At 39.6% G+C, this 23,419-nt stretch overlaps 2 protein-coding genes across 5 annotated transcripts in view; both read left to right on the plus strand.

The window, feature by feature from the left end:
- MYOZ1 (myozenin 1) lies at positions 1-6,265 on the plus strand. Its single transcript, XM_077124923.1, has 6 exons — positions 1-111; positions 1,307-1,397; positions 2,260-2,438; positions 4,084-4,324; positions 4,692-4,866; positions 5,755-6,265. Exons 2-6 carry the CDS (start codon positions 1,325-1,327, stop codon positions 5,990-5,992), a joined length of 906 nt encoding a protein of 301 aa, XP_076981038.1. The 5' UTR covers positions 1-111; positions 1,307-1,324; the 3' UTR covers positions 5,993-6,265.
- Positions 6,266-9,995: 3,730 nt separating this feature from the next.
- The window catches only part of USP54 (ubiquitin specific peptidase 54), a 194,630-nt gene continuing 181,206 nt past the window's right edge, over positions 9,996-23,419 (plus strand). The window contains exon 1 of one of the 4 annotated variants that reach the window (XM_077124911.1): positions 9,996-10,097. The gene's annotated coding sequence lies outside the window, so the exon portion shown is untranslated. Of the gene's footprint in view, positions 10,133-23,419 lie in introns of all 4 variants that reach the window. The other 3 variants (XM_077124908.1, XM_077124909.1, XM_077124910.1) reach the window with 3 other exon arrangements.

Consider the following 23,419-nt stretch of genomic DNA (forward strand, 5'->3'; position numbering starts at 1 on the left):
CACTGTCAGTGCTGCCCCCACGCCTGCCCAGCTCAGGTTCTCCGGTCACAGCAGCTCAGTCCTCCAAAGCTGTTGGACCCCAGGGAGAGCTGACCACTGCCTAAGTAGCCGGTAAGTCTCCAGCTCTATGGCCAGAGGGACTGGAGCCCACTCTGTTTACTTCTGTATCTGTATCTGCAATTGTAATCCTTGATCCTGGGTGAATAGCCCTCCTCCCCCATCTATACTCAGCAACCAGCTGTCCAGTTCAGGGGAGGCACCATGAGTTGAAAGAGAGGTGCCCAAGAGGTTGGGGTGAATGGAGATGTTTGGGGAGGCACTGGAGGAATGGGAAGGGGGTCCAAGTGGCTTAATGGACAAAAAAAAAATTAGGAGAGGCAGAGAGATGTGCAGGGTGAGTCCATTTAGTGGTCTTTGACTCTGGTCTCAGCAGATCCCACCAAGTTTTTAGATTTACCAATTGTTTGAAGTTCAGCAAGAAGGGATTCTGCTGAGTGCAGAGATATGTTAGGGAGGGGCTGGAGTCTGTATCTTTTCCCAGCTTGTCCCTCTCTGCTGCCAAATCCTATTACTATGTTCCTGTCCTCTGGTTTGATATTACAGAATAGGAAAGCATCAGGGTTCAAATGCCCTCTGGACCCCTCCCCATTCCAGCTCTGGGGTCTGGGGTGGAGAGTTTCTGAAGGGGAGCACAGCTGTGACCTCCCAGGCCATGTTCCAGCTGGCCCATGGAGGAGCAATAACCTCTCCTTCTTGTGGAGAATGTTTTTGGCTAAATCTCCTCAACCCTGGCAACACTTCTCTGTCCCTGTGGGGCTTGGAGAAGACCAAGAAGAGAACAGAGCCGGGAATCACAGCCCCAATCTGAGTTCCCAAAGTAAATAAAAACTTCAAACTATGTCAAGCCAATGAAATACCTGAACACCTGGTGCATTGTCCTGCTTCTGCATTACTGTTTTATTTTATTTTTTACCCACGCTGAGCTGTGTTCCTAATCCTTGCAACAGCTCTATGTAAAACAGTTCAATAGAGGTTGGTAGAGGGTGGGGACGGTGTGGGGGGGTGGGGTACATCTATATCTTCTGCTCTGACCCCAAGAAGAGAGATGCCCTAAAGAAAGTAGATTTTCACGTTTTTAGGGAATAAATTTTCCACATATTTCTTTGAGAATCTGATTAAATTTCACCTCCCTGAAGCCTTTAAATCCAGGTGAAGAAGGACTGCCCTAGACGAAGGATTTAATTGTAAATACTCACCCTTCCTGTTCCCTGTACATTATGAGACTTTCCCTTTTCACCCTATCCAGGCTGAAACCACCTCCACAATGCCACTCTCGGGAACCCCAGCTCCCAATAAGAAGAGGAAATCCAGCAAGCTGATCATGGAACTAACCGGAGGTAGGGTACTTGGTGTGGAACATTTTATTAAGAGTATCTCTGATCCAAGAGTCCCAGAAATATAAGTTCATATATACATATATCTTACACTGACAAGACAAGAGGAATTCCAGTGGGTAGGGGAGGCAGGGAGGAGGGGAAAAAGGACTCAACATTGACTATGCACCCTTCCACCCTTTTCACCTTGTCATCTGAGACACTATTCTGCCATATTACCCAGCACACAGGGCCAGGACCACAGATCCACAGGTCAGTATATAGTTGGTAAAGAAAAAAACCTATGACAGAGCCTAGAGTAAGTTCTTAATAAATCGTTAATTTCCTTACCTTTTCCCCCAGAGGTAGGGAGCCTGTGCAAGCACTTAAATAGGAAAACTGCTCAGGGAGTTTTGGGCAGGAGTGCAGGTGTGTGAGGATCTTTCCTGGTACCCAGAGACTGTTTGCAGCCAGAGTTCACTGAGGGAAAGAAGTTTTAAGACAAAAGTTATTTAGCAGTTTCCAACTCCACACAGGATTGGCCTTTGGGATTTCCCCTATGCTATAAATCCTCAATGGCTTGCATCTATGATGTTCCTTTACTCCTTTGCCCCAATTTTTTTTCCATGCCTCTTTAATCCCACTCACCCTCTTCACTCAAGTACTCCCACTGTCTCCACTCTGCACTCTAGTTCCTATGCATTTTTTCCAACTCCAAACCCAGGAAATAAAAATCTCTCACAAACCAGAGTTTGAGCAGCCATTTTGGACAGCACATAACTGATCACTACAGGGAAGCATAGACTTACTTGTGGATGGGGTTTGCATTCTGAATCCAGAAAACCCTACTCTTTCCCTTGCCTCTTCCTCCTCACCTCCCTGAAAGGTGGGCAGGAGAGCTCAGGTCTGAACCTGGGCAAGAAGATCAGTGTCCCAAGGGATGTGATGTTGGAGGAGCTGTCATTGCTTACCAACCGGGGCTCCAAGATGTTCAAATTGCGGCAGATGAGGGTGGAGAAATTCATCTATGAGAACCACCCTGATGTCTTCTCTGACAGCTCAATGGTGAGTCTTGAACCTTCCCACTCTCTCAAAGTCTGGTGCCTTTTCGAATAGTTTCTTGGTGGGCCTTGAATCTCCAAAATAGCTTTAATTGCTCCTCCCTGCAAATTCATTAAGCACCCAGATTACTGAGACCCTAACAGTTTATCCTAAGAGCTTTCACCCCTGAAACTCAGTCTCTATCTTAGAACCAGTGAAAGCAGGTGGTGGTGGTGGTGGTGGTGATGGTGTACCACATCCTCAGAGAGAAAATTCCTTCCCAATATGGGTAAGTGTTAAAGATAGGGTTGCTAGATAAAATATAGGTTGTCCAGTTCTGTATTTTAAACTTAAGATATACAGCAAATACTTTTTAAGTATAAGTATGTCCCATGCAATATTTAGGACATAAAAACAAAACAAAATAAAAATACAGGATACCCAGTTAAATTTGAATTTCAGATACACAACAAAATTTTTTTTTATCTAAGTATGTCCCATGAGATATTTTGGACAAAAGCTACTGAAACTGTCCTTTTCCCAGATCCTATGTCCCCTACTCAGCTCATTTTCCAAAGAAAGAGAAGTAGGGATTGGAGAGGAGCCAGGCACAAGATGTTACCACTGAGAAGGAGGGGATCATCTCTATTTTCTTTCTTCCTCCTCCACCTTCCCTTGTGGGTGGGGGTGGGGGTGTGGAGGAGAGTGGAAATGGATGCCTACATGGAGCAAGGGGCAGGAGTATCTGTCATTGGTCCTTATGTAGGAGCAGAGTAAAAATGCTGACTGGTCATATCTAACTTTAGGAAGCCCAAAACCCTCCTCTCTGCTTGGGTCTGGTTACATTGGGTGGAGCAGGGGTGTACATGCTGGGGTAGCCAGGAGAGCCTCCTGAAGAAGCTGGTGGGGTTATTTTTAGGGTTTGTGGCTGAATCTGGTGCTGCCCTTTTGGCCACCCTTTCCCCTACTCACTACAATTTCATTATTAGGAAGTCCTGACACCAAGAGGAGGAGGGAGAGGGGAGAGGGGGGGAGAGAGAGAGAGAGAGAGAGAGAGAGAGAGAGAGAGAGAGAGAGAGAGGGAGAGAGAGAGAGAGAGGAAGGGAGGGAGGGAGGGAGGGAGAGAGAGAGAGAGAGAGAGAGAGAGAGAGAGAGAGAGAGAGAGAGAGAGAGAGAGAGAGAGAGAGAGAGAGAGAGAGAGAGAGAGAGAGAGAGAGAGAGAGAGAGAGAGAGAGAGAGAGAGAAAGTTCTGTCTGTTGGACAAACTGAGGAGGGGAAAGAGGGTAGATCTCTCTCTTGTTCTTCCAATCTTAAGATTGGGTTCACCATGCTAATCCCATCCTCTCAAACTATAGCTGAGTAGGCAAGAGTCTTGGTCCTCTTTACCTTGGCAAGGAAGGGAAGGATGTGCGTACAGAGAATGTGTTGCCTCCATCTAAGGCGTAATTGGAAGAACTGAGCCAAGGGGGTCTTACCTCTCAAGGAGAGTTCAATTCCTCTCAGCTAGGCAATTCACTAACATTATTAGAGGAGAGAATCTCTGAGGATTCAGTACCTTCTGGTTGGCAACTGTCTTTGATTACCTCTTCCCCTTTTGTATACACCTCTCTTTTTGTATGTCCCCCTCACCCATTGCTAACCTTCCTCTCACTCTGCCCTTTCTTTTCAGGATCACTTCCAGAAGTTCCTTCCCACAGTTGGGGGTCAGCTGGGCTCCACTGGTCAGGGATTCTCCTACAGCAAAGGCAGTGGCAGAGGCCAGGCAGGAGGCAGTGGCACCGGTGGACAGTATGGTTCTGATCAGCAGCACCATCAGGGCCCTGGGTCTGGATCAGGAGGCACAGGTGGCCCTGGGGGCCAGGTTGGCAGAGGAGGACCTGGCACAGCAGGGGTTGGCGAGACAGGAACAGGCAAGTACCACTGCCCAAGAGTAACATGTTCCATCTCTTAGAGTAGGGATGTCTGTAAGAATGAGGCCTAGGCTGGGTGTGGGGAGCAGGACAGGCCTGCTGAGATATACTGGTAGATTCCCTGGGCCCAGGAGAATACAGAAATATGTCTATTCTATACAGAGGACTTGTCCCTCAGTAATCTTTCTGGTTTTTCAGATTCAGTCACAGATCTGACCCCATGCTGTCATTATGCCAAAAACCTCACACATATATCAGATTGTTATTCCTTTGGTGCCTAGCCCCAACAACTTCCCTAATGTAGGAGTGTGGGGTTAACTTCTATTGGCTACTAACTGCCATTATTTGACATACTTTTCTTTCCTAGGGCTGCCAGGAGACCAGGCAGGTGGAGAAGGAAAACATATCACTGTGTTCAAGACTTACATCTCCCCATGGGAACGAGCCATGGGGGTTGACTCCCAGCAGAAAGTGGAACTTGGCATCGACTTGCTGGCCTATGGGGCCAAAGCTGATCTCCCCAAATATAAGTCCTTCAACAGGTAGAGATGGGGTGAGAGGAAGGAACCAGATGCATTTCAGTGTGTGTGGTACTATGTTTTTAATTGGGATAGAGACTTTGGTTCAAATATTTTAGAAGGAAGCTAAGAAGGGATGGTAGGAATATGGAGGGCCTAATTCAAGGTCTTTGCTCTTCTTAATCTAACTCAGAGAATCAGAGTAGTGTGAGGAGGTAGGATCTAAATTTCAGTTCATAGTTCGTTTATTTATTGTGTGGACATGGGGAAGTCATCCTATTTCAGAGTTTTGGTTTTTTTGACTGTAAAATGGGAATAATATATTACCTGTTTGAAGTCCTCTTCTGAGGATCCCTTTCATTCAAGGTTTCAGGATTCCACAACTATCTCTGTACTGATTCTTTTTCCTTATACTCTACTTTATACAGCTCTAAGTATCTATACTTTTGGAATTGGTCTTCTCTAGACCATGAATAGAACTGTGGTGTAAGTGGGATAGAGAAGTGCTTTTGCATTTGGCCCTAATAAGCCTAGTTTTTTAAGGGAATGTTAATTCCTTTTAGCTAGGCCACCCACTACTGGGAGTGAAATGGGGGGATGGGTGTCTCTACATTATAATTTAAGGTGGCCTCAAACCCATGGGTCTAGTGTTTGAGGTCACTTTCTCTGAAACGCTGATCTGGGTCACAACTGTGAGAAACTTTATCCAATATCCATTAGACTTTCTCTTAGCTTTATGAAACAAGTAAAGCAAGAAGGTGCAATGGAGTGCCAAGGTAGAAGAATAAGGAGTACAGAAGTAATATTGCTAGAATTCACAGATTTCCCCATTCTCAAAACAGGGTAATATCTTACAAAGCTGTGTGTTCTTCTGGCTCTGTTTTTTAATTAAATAACATATCTCCTCCTCAGGACGGCAATGCCTTATGGTGGATATGAGAAGGCCTCCAAACGCATGACCTTCCAGATGCCCAAGTTTGACCTAGGGCCTCTGCTGAGTGAAAGGACCCCTCTGGTCCTCTACAACCAGAACCTCTCCAACAGGCCTTCTTTCAACCGAACCCCTATTCCCTGGCTGAGCTCTGGGGAGCCTGTAGACTACCATGTGGATATCGGTATCCCCTTGGATGGAGAAACAGAGGAGCTGTGAGGTGTTTCCTCCCCTTGTTGTATCAAGTTCCCCCTCTCTGGTTCCACTTTAGAGAGGGAATGCAGAGCAGGATATTGTAAATCCAGTATCCTTGTGGGAATGGAGGAAAAAGGAAGGAGAGATTTTCCCTTCCATCCTTTACTCCAAGTCCCCATTCCAAGCATCCTTTTTCATCAACTCAGAGTTCCCCTTCCACTTGTTCCATATGGAACCTGCTCTTTTATGGAATGTGCTCTGCTACTGGTAACAGTCAATAAACTTCAAGGAAATGAACTCATTCTTCCTCTGATATATGAGGGCAGACGGAAGCTGAGGTTAATGCATAGAGACTAATTAAAACCAAATACTAAACATTCATTATTTATACTTCAAGACTAGACCTGATCTCTGGCTACTTACACACCCAACCACATCCACACCCACGAAACCACATTCATAGGTAGACAAAGGTATATTTATTCAAGAGACCATGAGACAAATAATCATGGACAATGACACATGCTAACTCATGTGTGGGCAAAGCTAAGAAGCTATTGTGCACTGTGGTTGGGAAAAGATGTTGGTGACCTTAGTGTTAGCTCTCTTTATGTAACTAATTAGAAGCTGGGATATGGATCCAATGGATCAGGGCTATCCATTGCCACAGAATTAGAGCATACCGTAAAATGTACACATGACACCAGAGTGGGTTTAGGAATATATGTGTCAAAGGCTATAGATTCCCAAAAGGATGAAAAAGAATAGGGAACCATGTAGAATTCAGAAGGGAGTCGGAGAAACTGACTACAGTTACAGTATGCCTGGATCTGTTGGAATACAGCAAGAAAAGATCAAAGGGTTACAGAGCACTGCAGTTGAACCCTGAAAGCACTGACTAGGAGGAAACAATGAGAGCCAACAGGAACAAGCAACAATAAACTAACTTTTTTATTGGTTCAAAGATGGAGTCTCTCTAGTATCCCAGACTATTATATCCCACAGTGTGATGCAGACTAGGAATAATAAAGAAATGACTCAGTAGGTCCTAGAGAAATAGCTTTTGTGGAGAGCTGGCTGAATTTCAGCCAACTCTGAGCTGCTAGGGGTAATATTAAGTTGCTAGACTCCACATTAGACTGATCCAGTTTTAATGGACTTTGGATCACATATTTACCCTGGTCACCTTCCTTTACAACCTAAAGAATGAGTTTTAGAGGATAAATAACCCCTTTAAACTTGGAAACAAAATTCTATGTGTATTTTTCTGTGGAAAGGGTTGTCACAGTTTGGGTTTCTCCTCAAAAAAGACTCTGAAACAAAGATTTGGATCAAGTAGTTCACTTGGAGGGTATGATTCCAGAAAGTTAAGCAGGCTGAGGGAGTGGGAGGAAAGTCAATAAAGGTTGTTTTGGGCAATTGGGGCTTAATCCCCCTGAGGACTCTCTGAGAACAATGTTATTCAAAAGAATGATCCATGGACCAGCAGCATCAGTGTCTCTCCTATAAACTTGGTTAAAAGTGCAAACTCTTGGGCCCAGGAATCTGTGGCTTATTCTCTCCAGATGATCCCTATATGTTAGTACATTTTGATAAACACTACATTAGAACATCTCAGAATTGCCCACTGAGGGGTGAGGAATTGGAGTATTTATCCACTAAATCCCATCTCTCATTGGTTGTGGATTGTTCCTGGGAATGTTAACTCTGTTGGCACTTCTTGGGAGAGCTAAGAATGCTCCTTTCATCAAACAAAGCTCCAGGCAGAGAGGTTCTCAAGCACTTCAGGTAGGAAGCCACGGGCCTAAATAGGATCTGTCTACCAAAGTTCTAATGAACTCTCGTATGGGTTGAGAGGATATGGATGGGGTACAGACAGTTGTTTGGGTAAGGGTTCATAGCTATCATTTGATTCTCAGCTTCATCATTTGATTCTCAGTCTGTGAGGCCTCAAAAGCTTAAGGACTACATACTCGTACAACAAATGTTTATTGATTGCCTACTGTATACCAGGTACTATATTAGGCATCAGAGGTACTAAGACAAATAAAAACTTTCATGTTACAAAGAGCTTTAACAGTCAATCACAAAATAATAAATAACTACCCTTAAATTGGAGAAAAAAAGTTCAGGGTTTGACAAAAGCTCTGAAACTTAGAAATTTAATTTTTTCAAGTTCAGCATATCTGAAATTTTAAATATGTTAAAAAATCATGATGCAAGTTTACTGGTTTGCAGGGAACCAAGGTTGGCTGCAAAGGCATCTCCCCAAGAAAAGTCTAATTATTGTCAGAAGTTTATTGGATACATATGAAATAAAAATACGAGTGGAACAAACTTATGGAAAGCATCATCAAACAATGGGGGCTTACTGCATTAAAGTGCATACATGTACAGCATCCAGCCAGAAACCCAATCAAATTCTCAAACTATGGCACCCCCATCGCCTGGATACCATTCTTCTGTTAAAATGTCCTTTCTTCAAAAATGTTTCATACACTCGAATCCATATTTCACAGAAGTTGTACATTTCCACCCAAACTAGCTGTCTATAATACCCACAGATGTCTCCTGTTCGGCCTTCACTGTGTCTTTATACTCAGAGACAACCCTTCCAGATGGGAATTTATACTCCACAGTGGGTTATAGCCTGCACTACTACCTATTGTTTTACACCAGGTCACCTTCTTTTATTAGTGTTACTTGTCTGCAGCCATTTGAATTAGCTACTTCAAATGTTTCCTACATAAACCACATGCCCATAATATTGCTCCTGCCCTCTCCCTCCTTCCAGTCTGTCCGCATAGCTAACTCCTTAGCCTAGGGTTTAGAGCTGCAGTTGTTCAATACAGCCACCAATAGTTACATTGGCTATTGCGTTCTTGAAATCCACCTAGTCAGAATTAAAGCATTTTGTAAGCATAAAATAAACACCAGCTTTTAAAGATTGTGCGAAAGAAAAACAATGTAAAATATTTCTTTAATAATTTTAGGTCCTGATTACATGTTAAAACATTATTTTAAATAAATTATATTATAATTAAACGAAATATATTAAAATTAATTTTACCTGTTTCTTTTACTTTTGGAAAATGTGGCTAGAAATTTTTAATTGCATAATGTAGTTTGCATTTTATTTCTATTGAACAACACTGGTCTAGACTAAAGCACCCTATGAGACCTTTTCAGAGACTGCAAGCGGTGAAAATGAATCCTCTATGTATTATTTCTACTCTCTTATTTGTCCTCTTGGGGTTTTCATCTTTTTTTATTTTTAATTTTTTATTTTTTGTCCCCTCTGGGTTTTACTCTTGTTGACCAATATTCTCTAAATTCACATTCTGTTCAAGATGCTACTCAGTCTTCACTTACAATTGTCCCAGCGCAGAAAGCTCCAAGCTAAGTGTTGAGAGTTATTAAGCAAGAATATGTCCAGAGGGCGATAAGCAACAAGTGCAAAGCTCAAATCACAACCAATGCGTTCCCTTCTGCATCTAAGGCCAAACGCCTGTTCTTATGTCCGATTTTTAAGTTTTATTTCCTGTTTTGGTCTGGAGAGCTGACCCGGGAGGGCAGCCCTGCATAAACATTTCTGTAAAACCAAACACCATTTACAAACCACAGCGGGGGTTAAAACGGATGAAAACTTCTCGAAGGAAAGGAATAAGATGGGATAACTGATTTCTGGCCTCCTATCTCCATTTCCAACTACTCTACGCGTGGAAAGATAATGCCGGGAAAACTTCAACTAAAGGCGACACAATGCTCTAAGTTTGATGCCCTGGGAAAAGAGGACCACATGCATAAAGTTATGCAATGTCTGGTTCACTCCAGCCCAGGCTGCCCGCCTTCAACCATTTTCCGACCTTCTGGCCAGCTCAATTTTCATCCTAGTCCTAAACCCCACTTCCAAACCTTTCCTCAGCGCGCTGATACGCTTTGCGGTCGCCATTTTGCACAGTACTATCGCGAGATATACTTTACCATCTCGAGCCTGACTCATTTACTTTCTGGCGAGGCTTTCCTCGGCTGTTCTCGCCGTAGCAGAGAGAAGTGTCGCGAGAGTTGGTTGCCTTGGCTCCCTGTAGCTATAGCAGCCGCGGCGGTTAAGGATGCGACGGCGGGAGCTGTGAGTGCGATACCCCCCAGGGGGCGGTGCCGGAGGTAACGGGGTACAGGGGTAACTCCTGGGGAGGGGGACGGAAGGTTGGGGCGGTGGGAGGAATGGATCTTAGTGTGACGTGCGGGGAAGGACTCGAGTCCCGTGGGTACGCGCGGGTCTGCCCTGGGGCACGCGGGGAGGGTTGGAGCTGCTGGGAGGTCCAGGAGAAGGGACCTGGACGTAGTGGGGACGTAGTGGCCGGGGCGTGCAAGTGTTTGCGTGTGGGGAGCGGGGCTGTTGTGGAGATTTGGAACTGGATAAAGGAACCGGACTACGTTGAGGAAAAAGTGGGAAGGAAGGGGGTACAGAGAGAAGGGTATGTTGAATGGGGACACTGAGGTTGGGCCCACTTTGCTTTGCGCTATCAGGTCGGGTTGGAGGGAGACGGGACCAGACCTTCGTAGCATCCGGTTCTTCGCCTGAGGCTCCTCGCCGAGAGCGCGCCAGGACGTGGGTCCTAAATGGCGAGGCGGGAATGGTGGCGTTCCGGACCTTCACTTGTCCCCCGCCTGTCTTTCCAAAGACATACCGGATAGACGTCCTGTGATGTGAAAGGAGGGTCCTGATGAACTAGTATTAGTTGGAAAGGTTCTTTCGGCAGAGAGTTTGTGAGTGAGTTAATGAATGACTGCTGCTCTAAAATAAAGCGTGGGGTGGGGGCGGGAGAGAAATTCTAAGCAACAACTAAGATGTGCTTCCTTTGGAGCGGTATTGAGTTGGAAGAAGAGGTGTGTGTGCTAAGATCGCTTTTCTTTCGAGATTCATTCAGTGTAGAATTCCTTTACGCGTGCTTATATATGCAGTGTAAAGTCAGTTTAGATGATCTAATAAAAGTGTGTTCGGTACGACGCTTAAGCCATCCACAAGTATAAGTTAAAAAGTAAGAAAAGTGTTTCCATTGCCGCAGCAGGCTGAATACTTAATCTAGGGGTAGTTTCAGCTACTTGAATATAGAACCTAATGTTCCCAAAGTATGTTGATTCAGGTTATTTGCCTTTTAAGAAATGAAGTTTTATTCTTGGCGATGTAGGTTTTGAACATCTGTCCATACAGAAATAAAAGGAGTCTGCAGGGATTCAAAATCACTTAGACAGCAAATCATTTAGTCTCTGAGTTTTAAGGACTGTTTTCTGGAGACAGGTTGTGATTGGATTGCATTGTACATCGACTCTTAACGATTTCTAGAGAAAACAATGACTTCAATTTAGGTGTAAAAATAATTTATCATTTCAATCTAAAGATACAAGCTTTCTGATAATTTTTTTCTCACTGTATCTACCGTAGGTATAAATCTGCAAGTGATAACCTCTCTTTTGATTATGTAACTGGATTATTCCATGTTGAGAGCTACAAATTCAATAATTAGAATAATGGCTTTTAAATCCTTCTTGAGGTAGGCTTAGTATGGTCAATCACTGAGCCCATTTATTTGGTATGTGTTAGATTAAAACTTTTAATTTGATATGTTAGTTGCTAAACTTTAAAGTAGAAGTCCTTTTCTGAGACAAGATAAAGCTTTGTGTGATGGTTGGGTCCAAAAGATTTCTGCATGAATCCATCCACAGCTTTACTGAGTTCTTATTATGTGTAGAGTACTGTGTAAAGCATTGCTGGAAAAACAAAAAAAAAGGATTAATTCATTTATTTGTCCATTCAATAAACATTTATTGAGACCTATTTTGTGTCTGACCACTAAGCCTTCATATATATACAAATACAAGTTAGACCGCATCTCTGTCTTGGAATTGCTCAGTATCTGGGAGAGGAGACTGATGGTGAAACAAATGATTACAATGTAATAAGCATCATATCTGAACACAGTGGAGTGTGAAACAAGGTTCTGGTCCAGAATCTATATAGTAGGTGACATGTCTAAAAGGGAAGGAAGAATTTTTTAAAAATCACAAAATATTATGCAAATTCTATAATAGAAAAAAATTTCAATTATAGAAAGTATATGCTGCATTATATAGATTATATAGAAGTTTGAGGAGAAAATTTGCTGGTTAGTTCATAATTTAATGGTCTCTCTTTTCCAGTGTGTATATATATATATATTTAAATTGTGGTCACATATATGTATAATAACATAAATCTTCTATTTTAACCATTTTTAAGTATGCAATTCAGTGGCATTAATTACTTATACAGTGTTGTGCTGTCATTAACACTATCCATTACCAAAACTTTTTTGTCATTCCAAACAGAAACTCTTTATCTATTTAGCAATAAATTCCCAATCCCCACTCCCTCAGTCCTTGGTAATTTCTAATCTAGTTTCTGTCTTCGTGAAGTTCTTGATTCTAGACATTTCATATAAGTGAAATTATATAACATTTGTCCTCTTGTGTCTGGCTTATTTCACTTAGCGTTATGTTTCCAGGGTTCATCAATATTTGTAGCATGTATCAGAACTTTCTTATAGTCTGTTTTCGTACTCTTTTGAAATAACTATTACTGTTAAGTCAATAACAACAACAACAACAATAATAAAATAGCTAACATTCTTTGAGTGTGACAGGCACATTTTCTCTTTTATCTTCACAACAACAGTCTTCAGCTGGTACTAACGCTTGAATATTAGAGATAAGAAAACTGAGGTTTAAAATGTTAAGGAAGTTGTGAAATATCACTGAGCCAAGATATGGCTGATTAGGGATTGAGTTGGAAATTTATGTGACTCTAAACACCATGGTCTATTTTTTAAAAATTAATTTATTAATTAAAAAAATTAACAAACAAAAACAACGTATCATTCCGTTCTACATATATAATCAGTATTTCTCAATATCATCACATAGTTGCATATTCATCATTTCTTAGAACATTTGCATCAATTCAGAAAAAGAAATCAAAAGACAATGGAGAAAGAAAACGATAACAGAAAAAAAAAAGATTATACATGCCATACCCCTTACCCCGTGCTTTCATTTACCACTAGCATTTCAAACTAAATTTATTTTAACATTTGTTCCCCCTATTATTTATTTTTATTCCATATGTTCTACTCTTCTGTTGATGTAGTAGCTAAACGGAGCATCAGACACAAGGTTTTCACATTCAGAGTCTCATTGTGAAAGCTGTATCATTGTTCAATCGTCATCAAGAAACATGGCTACTGGAACACAGCTCTATATTTTCAGGCAGTTCCCTCCAGCCTCTCCACTACATCTTGAATAACAAGATGATATCTACTTAATGTGTAAGATGAACCTCCAGGATAACCTCTCAACTCTGTTTGGAATCTCTCAGCCATTCACACTTTGTCCCATTTCACTCTTACCCATTTGGTCGAGAAGATTTTCTCAATCCCTTGATGCTGAGTCTCAGCTCATTCCAGGATTTCTGTCCCATGTTGCCAGGAAAGTCCACACCCCTGGGAGTCATGTCCCACATAGACAGGGAGAGGGTGGTGAGTTTGCTTGTTGTGTTAGCTGGAGAGAGAGGCCACATCTGAGCAACAAAAGAGGCTCTCTTGGGGTGACTCTAAGGCCTAAATTTTAAGTAGACTTGACCTATCCTTTGCAGGGTTAAGTTTCATATGAACAAACCCCAAGACTGAGGGCTCAGCCTATAGCTTTGGTTGTCCACACTGCTTGTGAGAATATCAAGAATTCAGCTTGGGGAAGTTGAATTTCTCCCCGTTCTCACCATTCCCTGAAGGGGACTTTGCAAATACTTTTTTATTTACCGTTCAAATCACTCTGGGATTCATCGGGGCATCACTCTGGACAAACCAACAATATCTCATGTCTTACCCAAGATTCCAAGTACTTAAACACCATGGTCTTTTTTAAAAAATATATTTTGGGCGGGCCGCGGTGGCTCAGCGGGCAAAGTGCTTGCCTGCTATGCCGGAGGACCTCGGTTCGATTCCCGGCCCCAGCCCATGTAACAAAAACGGAGAAACAGAATACAATAAAAACCAGAAAATGTTTAAAGATGTTTCCCTTTCCTCCTTCCTTCCTTCCTTCTATCCTTCCTTCCTTCTCTCTGTCTTTCCTTTAAAAAAAAAAAAAAAAAAAATATATATATATATTTTTATTGAGTAATCTTCGCATGCATACAGTCCATTCAATGTATACAATCAGTGTCTCACAATATCATCACATAGTTGTGTATTCATTATCATGATGATTTTTAGAATATTTGCATCATTCCAGAATAAGAAACAAAAAGAAAAAGTTCATATATCCCTTACCCCTCCCTCTCACTGACCACTAATATTTCAATATACCCAATTTTTTACCCTTTATCCCCCCTATTGTTTGTTTATTTTTTTGCTCATCTGTCCAAACCCTAGATAAAATTAACACCATGCTCTTAAACACTTAGGATGGGGGCAGGGGATAGAGGTTGAAGGTTGGGTTGGCCAAGAGACTAGAATTGGAGGTGGGGCTGGGAGAGTATAGATTAGTGGATAGGGGTATCTCTCGTTCTTTATTCATAGATATTTCTCCCTCAGATATTTATACTGCATGTGGGGACCTAATATGAATATTAGCGTGATGCTAAATATGAGAGAGATTAGAGTAAATTACTGTATTCACATGGTGTAAAATTGTAGGGAGCTAGGCTTGGAAAACAAATTGTAAATTTACAAATTGTTGTAATTTGTAAGCGTCTAAAGAGTGATTATTTAATAGTGGAAATGGTTATCTATATTTATGCATATAGGGCAAATGTTATTACAGCAGACTTAAAGAGATTTAGTCAAACATCTTTTATACTGCAATTTTTTTAGTTGAGAAAAATTTTTTATATATATTTATATATTTGCTGTCAGATTTTTTTTTTTTGCTCCATATTCCAAAACTCAAAATTTGATTTTCCAGTTGAAATTCAAATTTTATATCTTATGATATCTTAGTATATTTCTTTAAAAATATAAATGAGATGGATCCTAGATTGTAAGCTCTTACAGCAGTTACATATATTCAGGAGGTGTAATTGTTAGTTCTAAATTCTGAGATCTGAGCTGCTTGTATATTACATGGTTATCCCCGGAAACTTCTGATATTTATGTGACACCTGAGACTCAGAGTTAGAGCTCTGAAGCTATGAAAGTCAGTAGTACGCTGTACAGGAATTGTTTAGAAGTTGGAAAAGTAATCAGACTTCGAGTAGAGATATGAATGAAGGTGATCTGGATAGGACTAAGGCATATCAGAATATAGGGTGAAGGATGATATCGTCCATGTTTTAAACTTGAACATCTGTGTGAGACTAAAGGGAGAGATGTTTATTGGGTGCAAAATTTATATTCTGGGTAGTGCATTTCCTAATTTAGCATGTGTGGTCAGTTTAGCTGAACAGCATAAGCACATGGAAATTTTTTTTTTAACTAATTTTAAAATAAAAAAAGTGACAAGAAAGAAACACAAACATTCTTAACATGTGGTCATTCCATTCTACATATATAATCAATAATTCACAATATCATCACATAGTTGCATATTCATCATCATGATCATTTCTTAGAACATTTGCATCAAATCAGAAAAATAAATAAAAAGACAACAGAAATTCATACATGCCATAGCCCTTACCCCTCGCTTTCATTGATCACTAGCATTTACTCTAAGTTTATTTTAACATTTGTTCCCCCTATAATTTATTTATTTATTTATTTTTTAATGCAAGATAATTTTATTACTTTTAAGGACATACATTACTTAAACTAAATACAACAAAGTGCTCCCAAATTCTACCAGGCCTGCTAACAAGACAGTTCTTTTAATTTCTGCTAGTCTATTATTAAACTATTCGTGTTTTTTTTTCTTTTGATCCTTCCATTCTACATATATAATCAGTAATTCACAATATCATCACATAGTTGCATATTCATCATCATGATCATTTCTTGGAATATTTGCATCTATTTAGAAAAAGAAATAAAAAGAGAACAGAAAAAAATTCATACATACCATACCTCCACCCCTCCCCCTCACCAATCACCAGCATTTCAATCTAAATTTATTTTAACATTTGTTCCCCCTATTATTCATTTTTATTCCATATGTTTTACTCATCTGTTGATAAGGTAGATAAAAGGAGCATCAGACACAAGGTTTTCACAATCACAGTCACATTGTGAAAGCTATATCATTATATAATCATCTTCAAGAAACATGGCTACTGGAACACAGCTCTACATTTTCAGGCGGTTCCCTCCAGCCTCTCCACAATATCTTGACTAACAAGGTGATATCTATTTAATGCGTAATAATAACCTCCAGGATAACCTCTCGACTCTGTTTGGAATGTCTCAGCCATTAATACTTTATTTTGTCTCATTTTGCTCTTCCCCCTTTTGGTTGAGAAGGTTTTCTCAATCCCTTGATGCTGAGTCTAGCTTGTTCTAGGATTTCTGTCCCACATTGCCAGGAAGGTCCACACCGCTGGGAGTCATGTCCCACGTAGACAGGGGGAGGGTGGTGAGTTTGCTTGTTGTGTTGGCTGGAGAGAGAGACCACATCTAAGCAACAAAAGATGTTCTCTTGGGGGTGACTCTTAGGCCTAATTTTTAAGTAGGCTTGACCTATCCTTTATGGGGTTAAGTTTCTATATGAACAAACCTCAAGATTGGACGCTCAGCCTATTGCTTTGGTTGTCTGCACTGCTTGTGAGAATATCAAGAATTCAACTTGGGGAGGCTGAATTTTCCCCCGTTCTCACCATTCCCTGAAGGGGACTTTGCAAATACTTTTTTATTCACTGTTCAAATCACTTTGGGATTTATCGGGGCTTCACTCTGGACAAACCAACAAAATCTCATGCCCTACTCAAGGTTCCATGTACTTATGGTGTTCAATTAAGCTGTCTACATAAGTTATATTAAGAAATACACTAGTCAAAATATAAATTTTATACCAAATAAACATTTTTTGCTTTAGTCTTACACATAAGTTAAAATTTTAAAATATTAATTATTATCAATTTTCAACATCTTGTAATGACATTCCTATGCTCTTCCTCATGCAAAAACAATTTTTTAAATTTGTACATTTAGTCACTATCATTATATACTCTAGGCATTCCTAGATTATACCATCTCAGTCTTTATTGTCTATCTTTCTTTCTGATTTCATTAGCACATGGAATTTTGAATAGGACAGGAGATTTTGTTGGTTTGTCCAGGTTAGTGTGATGCCCTGTTATATCCCAGAGTAATTTGTGCAGTGAATAAAGATGTTTTTGCAAAGTCCCCTTGGGGGATAGGGGAAAAAGGAGGAAATATTCAACCTCCCCATTTGGGGAATTCCTGATAATCTCACAAGTAGTGGGGACAAACAATTCAATAGGCTAAGCCTTCAATCTTGGGGCTTGCCCCTATGAAGCTTATTCCTGCAAAGGAGAATCAAGCCTACTTATAATTATTTCTAAAAGTCATCCCAGAGAACCTCTTTTGTTGCTCAGATGTGACCTCTCTGTCTAAGCCAACTCACTGCCCTTTCCCCTACATTGGACATGACTCCCAGGGGTATACATCTCCCTGGAAACTGGGGTCCTGACTCCTAGGGATGAGCCAGGACCCTGCATCATGGGAATGACAAAATCTTCTTGACCAATAGGAGGAAGAGAAAAATGAGACAAAATAAAGTCTGAGTGGCTGAGAGATTTCAAACAAAGTTGAGAGGTTGTCCTGAAGGTTATTCTTATGCATTATGTAGATACCCCTTTTTAAATTTATGGTGTACTGGAGTGGCTGGAGGGAAGTTCCTGAAAATGTTGCCGTAGTCTTGATTCTTGATGACAACTGTATAAAGATATAACTTTTACAGTATGACTGTGTGATTGTGAAAACCTTATGTCTGATGTTCCCTTTATTCAGGGTATGGACAGATAAGTAAAAAGTATGGATTAAAAAATAAATAATGGGGGGGCACAAAGGGTAAAATAAATTGGGTAGATGGAAATATTAGTGGTCAGTAGGAGGGAGGGGTAAGGTGTGTGGTATATATGAATTTTTTATTTTTATTTATTTTTCTGGAGTGATGGAAATGTTCTAGAAAATGATCATGGTGATGAAGACACAACTGTGTGGTCATATTGTGAGCCAACTGATTGTGCACCATGTATGGAATGTATGTGTATGAAGATTTCTCAATAAATATAAAAAATCTAAATGAGAATAATAAATACCATCAGTGAAGTATCCTTTCTACTGAATGCTTAGAGATCAGTGAGTGCAATCTAGTCATTTTGTCTTGAGGAAACTAAAGCCTACAGAAGTTTAATGACTTGCCCAAAGTCATACAGCCACATAATGTCCCAGGTATCATGATTTCTAATTAAATGTTCCTTCTCTTGTACTACATTACCTAATAGTACTTGATAATTGCTATATATATAATTATACATGCTCTCAACTAATTTTGGGAAATCAGTTATTGATAGATGACTGAGTATAAAGTGATTACTTGTTTTCCTTATTCTGCAATTATACTTCCTGCTTATACTTAAGTACATTCAGATAATTTATACAAGTGCTTTCTGCATTTGGTTTGTTATATTAGTGACTCATTTTTTGGTGTCCCAGCTGCATTGCTGAGCCGTTTTAATAAATATTTATCTGTCTTAAAAAATGTGGAGGAGGCATACAACTATGTTGCAATAAATATAGTATTCTTAAGAAATACGTACAGATTTGAAGGTGAATCAGTAATGTAGTTTTTCTACCTACTTGACTTTCTGCACGTGGGTGTGAATGAAATTCTTGTGCTTTCTAACACCTTTTAACTCATTAGTTTTAACTCAGTGGGCTGGGTACCCATATTTTTTTTGTATGAATTATTTTTGAAGCATTGAGACATTTTTTCCAAGAAAGAATTAGTACAAGAGAATGAGAAAAGAGGAAAAGTCTTGAGGGCTGAGAATGGGACTTCTGAGAATGCGCTAAAAACAGAACAGTTGATATGTCAAGAGAATAATGGTCTAAAAGCATTTTTTTCCTCATCCTCCACAGGAGATCTAGAACCTTTCTTATATTTTGATACACATGCCCTCTGGAGTGTATAAAAGTATTAATTTCCCCTCACTTATATTAACAATAGTAAATCAACAAAACCCCCCAAATTTTACTTTACATGATATCCTAAGGATGGTAGATTTTCTTCCAGTTCTTTTTGTATGCATTCATAATTTCTACACCAAATTATCACCTTTTTTTTAAACATCAGTGGAATTATCCTGTATTTTCCCCTACAGGTTTTTTGTTTGTTTGTTTTAATATTGAGAAATCTTCACACACATACATTCTATACATGGTGTACAATCAGTGGCTCACAACATCATCACATAATTGTGTATTCATCACTGTTCTAGTTTGTTAGCTGCCAGAATGCAACACAGCAGAGATGGATTGGCTTTTAATAAAAGGGGATTTATTTCGTAAGTTCTTAGAGGAAAGGCAGCTAACCTTCAACTGAGGTTCTTTCTTACATGGGGAGGCACAGGGTGATCTCTGCTGGCCTTCTCTCCAGGCCTCTGGGTTCCAACAACTTTCCCCAGGGTGATTTCTTTCTGCATCTCCAAAGGCCTGGGCTGAGCTTCGAGTGCTGAGACAAGGTATGCTGAGCTGCTTGGGCTGTGCTATGTTGCGCGCTCTCATTTAAGCACCAGCCAATTAAATCAAACATCATCCATTGCAGCAGGCACGCCTCCTAGCTGACTACAGATATAATTAGCAACAGATGAGGTTCATGTACCATCGGCTCATGTCCACAGCAACAGAACTAGGTATCTAGTTCTTCACCTGGCCAAGTTGACACCTGAGCCTAACTACCACATGATCATATTTTAGAACATTTGCATCACTCCAAAAAAATTTCTTTTCTTTTCTTTTAAAAAGAAAAAAGAAAAAACTCATGCATACCATACACCTTATCCTTCTTCTCATTGACCGCTAATATTTCCATTTACCCAATTTATTTTACCCTTTGTCCCCCCCCCTTTATTTACTTATTTATTTTATCTATATTTTTTACTCATCTGTCCATACCCTGGATATAAGGAGCATCAGACACAAGGTTTTCACAATCACATAGTCACATGTAAAAGTTGTATCTTTATATGATCATCTTCAAGAAACATGGCTACTGGAATACTGCTCTACAGTTTCAGGTACTTCCCTCTAGCCACTCCAATATACCATAAATTAAAAAGGGGATATCTATATAATGTATAAGAATAACCTCCAGGATAACCTCTCTACTCTGAAATCTCTCAGCCACTGAAACTGTATTTTGTCTCATTTCTCTCTTCCCCCTTTTGGTAGAGAAGGTTTTCTTAATCCTTTGATGCCAGGTCCCAGCTCATGCCAGGATTTCTGTTCCATGTTGCCAGGGAGATTTACACCCCTGGGAGTCATGTCCCATGTAGGGGGGAGGACAGTGAATTCACCTACTGAGTTGGCTTAGAGAGAGGCCACATCTGAGCAACAAAAGAAGTTCCCTGGGGCGTGACTCTTAGACCTAATTTTACGTAGGTTTAACCTATTTTTTGCATCCCTTGCAGGTTTTTAATTTAATTTGAAAATATGCCTGTGAGATCTCTTCATGTCAGTATGCTTTTTTTAAACTCAGTAAGACAAGGCTTTTGATTTTTATTATTAAAAAGAAAAGCTTCATTTTATTTATTATTTTTTTATTTAGCTTTCTCATTTAGTACTTTTGCCTTCAACGGTTTCCCGATGATATTCTGCTCCTCAATCAGGAAAGCACACTTGATTCTGTTGCAGGCACAGGTCTCACAGCACAAACCTCTCAAAGTCAGCTTGGTCACAGGCCACACACACAGAGCAGGCAAATTTTGATGCTTTCCCAACTTTCTTGGTATAAAGGTAAGCAATTCTATTTCCAGGGGTCCAGAACAGTGTAATTTTGTTAGAAGCTGTATTTTGGGAAAGCCTATGATGCAAAGTCAGATGCTGGACCATTTTAAATGCATCTAGGCACAATCCTCGGAAGAGAGTATATACTTTTTTTTAAAAACATTTTTTATTGTTAAATATAACATATATACAAAGAAAAGAAAAAAAGCAATGATTTTCAAAGTACACTACAATAAGTAGATACAGAACAGATTTCAGAATTTGTTGTGGGATACCTTTATACTAATTCAGATTTTTCCTTCTAGCTGCTCTAAAACAGTAGAGGCCAGAAGAAATATGTTTTTTCCTTTTTTTTTTTTGAGAAAGATAACATATATACTAAAAAGCAATAAACTTCAAGGCACATCACAACAATTAATTGTAGAACAGATTTCAGAATTTGGTATGGGTTACAGTTCTACCATTTTAGGCTTTTACTAAGATGCTGGAGACTAAAAGAATTATTAATTTAATGATTCAGCAATCATATGCATTTATTAAACCTACATTCTCTGTATAATTCTACCATCATCTTTGATTTTTCTCCCACTCATTTGGAGTATTCAGGTTATGCCCATTCTAACTTTTTCATTTTGGTAGGGGTTGTCAATAATATGGGATGGGGGCTGGAACTAGTTGATGTTCTGCAAAGGTTAACCCTTTGGCATTTCAGGACTTATCTGGTCCGGGGACTGATCTGGAGGTTGTAGGTTTCTAGAAAGTTAGCCTAGTGCATGGAACCTTTGTAGAATCTTATATAATGCCCTAGGTGTTCTTTAAGATTGGTAGGAATGATTTTGGTTGGGGTTTGACAAGTTATGTTAGTAGCAATGTCTAACTGAATCATTATATTGATATTTCTTTTTAGTCTTCAGTGATTTAGATCAGCCAGAAGGAAACACCTGAAATTGTAGAACTGCAATCCAAACTATATTTTGAAATTTGTTCTAAAATTACTTGTTAAAATGTACTTTGGTATTTATCACTTTTTTGTATATATGTTATATTTCATAATTAAAAATGTTTAAAAATTTACTCAAAATGTATCAAAGACTTAAATATAAGAACCAAAATTACAAAACTCCTAGAAGAAAATATAGGGAATCATCTTCAGGACCTTGTACTAGGCAAGGTTTCTCAGACTTCCTACCCAAAGCACAAGCAACAAAAGAAAAAATAGAAAAGTGAGACTATCAAAATTGAAAACTTTTGTGCATCGAAGGACTTCAACAAGCAAGTAAAAAGACAACTTACAGAATGGGAGAAGATATTTAGAAATCACTTATCCAATAAGGGCTTAATATTCAGGACATATAAAAATTCCTACAATTCAACAATAAAAGACAACCCAATTAAAAAATGGACAAAAAGGGTATGAGGGTAGTTCAGTGGTAGAATTCTTGCCTGCCATGTGAGAGACCCAGGTTCGATTCCTGGCCCATATACTTCCCCAACAAACAAGCTAGCAAACAGATGAAAAACCAAACCAAACAAAGAGTCAACAAATGGTGCTGCAATAAGGGGATACTCACATGGAAAAAAAAATGAAATGTGACCCCCACCATACAGCATACAAAGAAAAAAAATGGGGAAAAAACTTATATAGACATTTCTGCAAAGAAGATATACAAATAGCCAACAAGCATATGAAAAGATATTCAACATCATTAGCCATTAGGTAAATGCAAATAAAAATTACAATGATACACTATTTCACATCCGCTAGAATGGCTACTATTAAAAAATGGAAAGTAACAAGTGTAGGGAAGGATGTGGAAAAATAGGAACATTCATTGATTGTTAGTGGATGTAAAAGGGTACAGCTGTGGTGAAAAGCAGTTTGGTGGTGTCTGAGAAAGTTAAGTATAGAATTACCATATGATCTGGAAATTCCACTCCTAGATACACACTTAAAAGAATTAAAAGTAGGGACTTGAACAGATATTTGCACACCAGTGTTTACAGTAGCAATATTCACAGTTGCCAAAAGATGGAGGTCACTCAAGTGTCCATCAATCCATGAATGGATAAACAAAATGTAATATATCTGTACAATGGATTATTATTCAGCTGTAAAAAGGGATGAAATTCTGTTACATTTAACAACATGGATGAATCTTGAAGGCATCATGTTGAGTGAAACAAGCCAGACACAAAAGGACACATATATTTATCATCTCACTGATATGAAATAATTAGATTAAGCAAGTTCATAGAGCCAGAAACTAGAATACAGTTTACCAGGGGCTGGAGTGGGGTAGGGAATGGGGAGCCAATGCTTAATTCATACAGAATTTCTGTTTGGGGTGATGAAACAGTTTTGGTAGTGGATGGTGGTGATGATAGTACAACATTGTGAATGTAATTAACACCACTGAATTATGTACTTCAGTGTGGTTTAAAGGGAGATTTTAGT

This window comes from Tamandua tetradactyla, chromosome 13 (genome assembly GCF_023851605.1).
Source record: "Tamandua tetradactyla isolate mTamTet1 chromosome 13, mTamTet1.pri, whole genome shotgun sequence".
Taxonomy (NCBI): Eukaryota; Metazoa; Chordata; class Mammalia; order Pilosa; family Myrmecophagidae; genus Tamandua; species Tamandua tetradactyla.

Excerpts from the sequence above, each read along its gene's own strand:
- MYOZ1 (XM_077124923.1), top strand. The coding sequence starts at position 1,325 with ATGCCACTCTCGGGAACCCCAGCTCCCAATAAGAAGAGGAAATCCAGC. Across the intron at positions 1,398-2,259 it reads GATCATGGAACTAACCGGAG|GTGGGCAGGAGAGCTCAGGT; the intron begins GTAGGGTACTTG and ends CCTCCCTGAAAG. Across the intron at positions 2,439-4,083 it reads TCTTCTCTGACAGCTCAATG|GATCACTTCCAGAAGTTCCT; the intron begins GTGAGTCTTGAA and ends CTTTCTTTTCAG.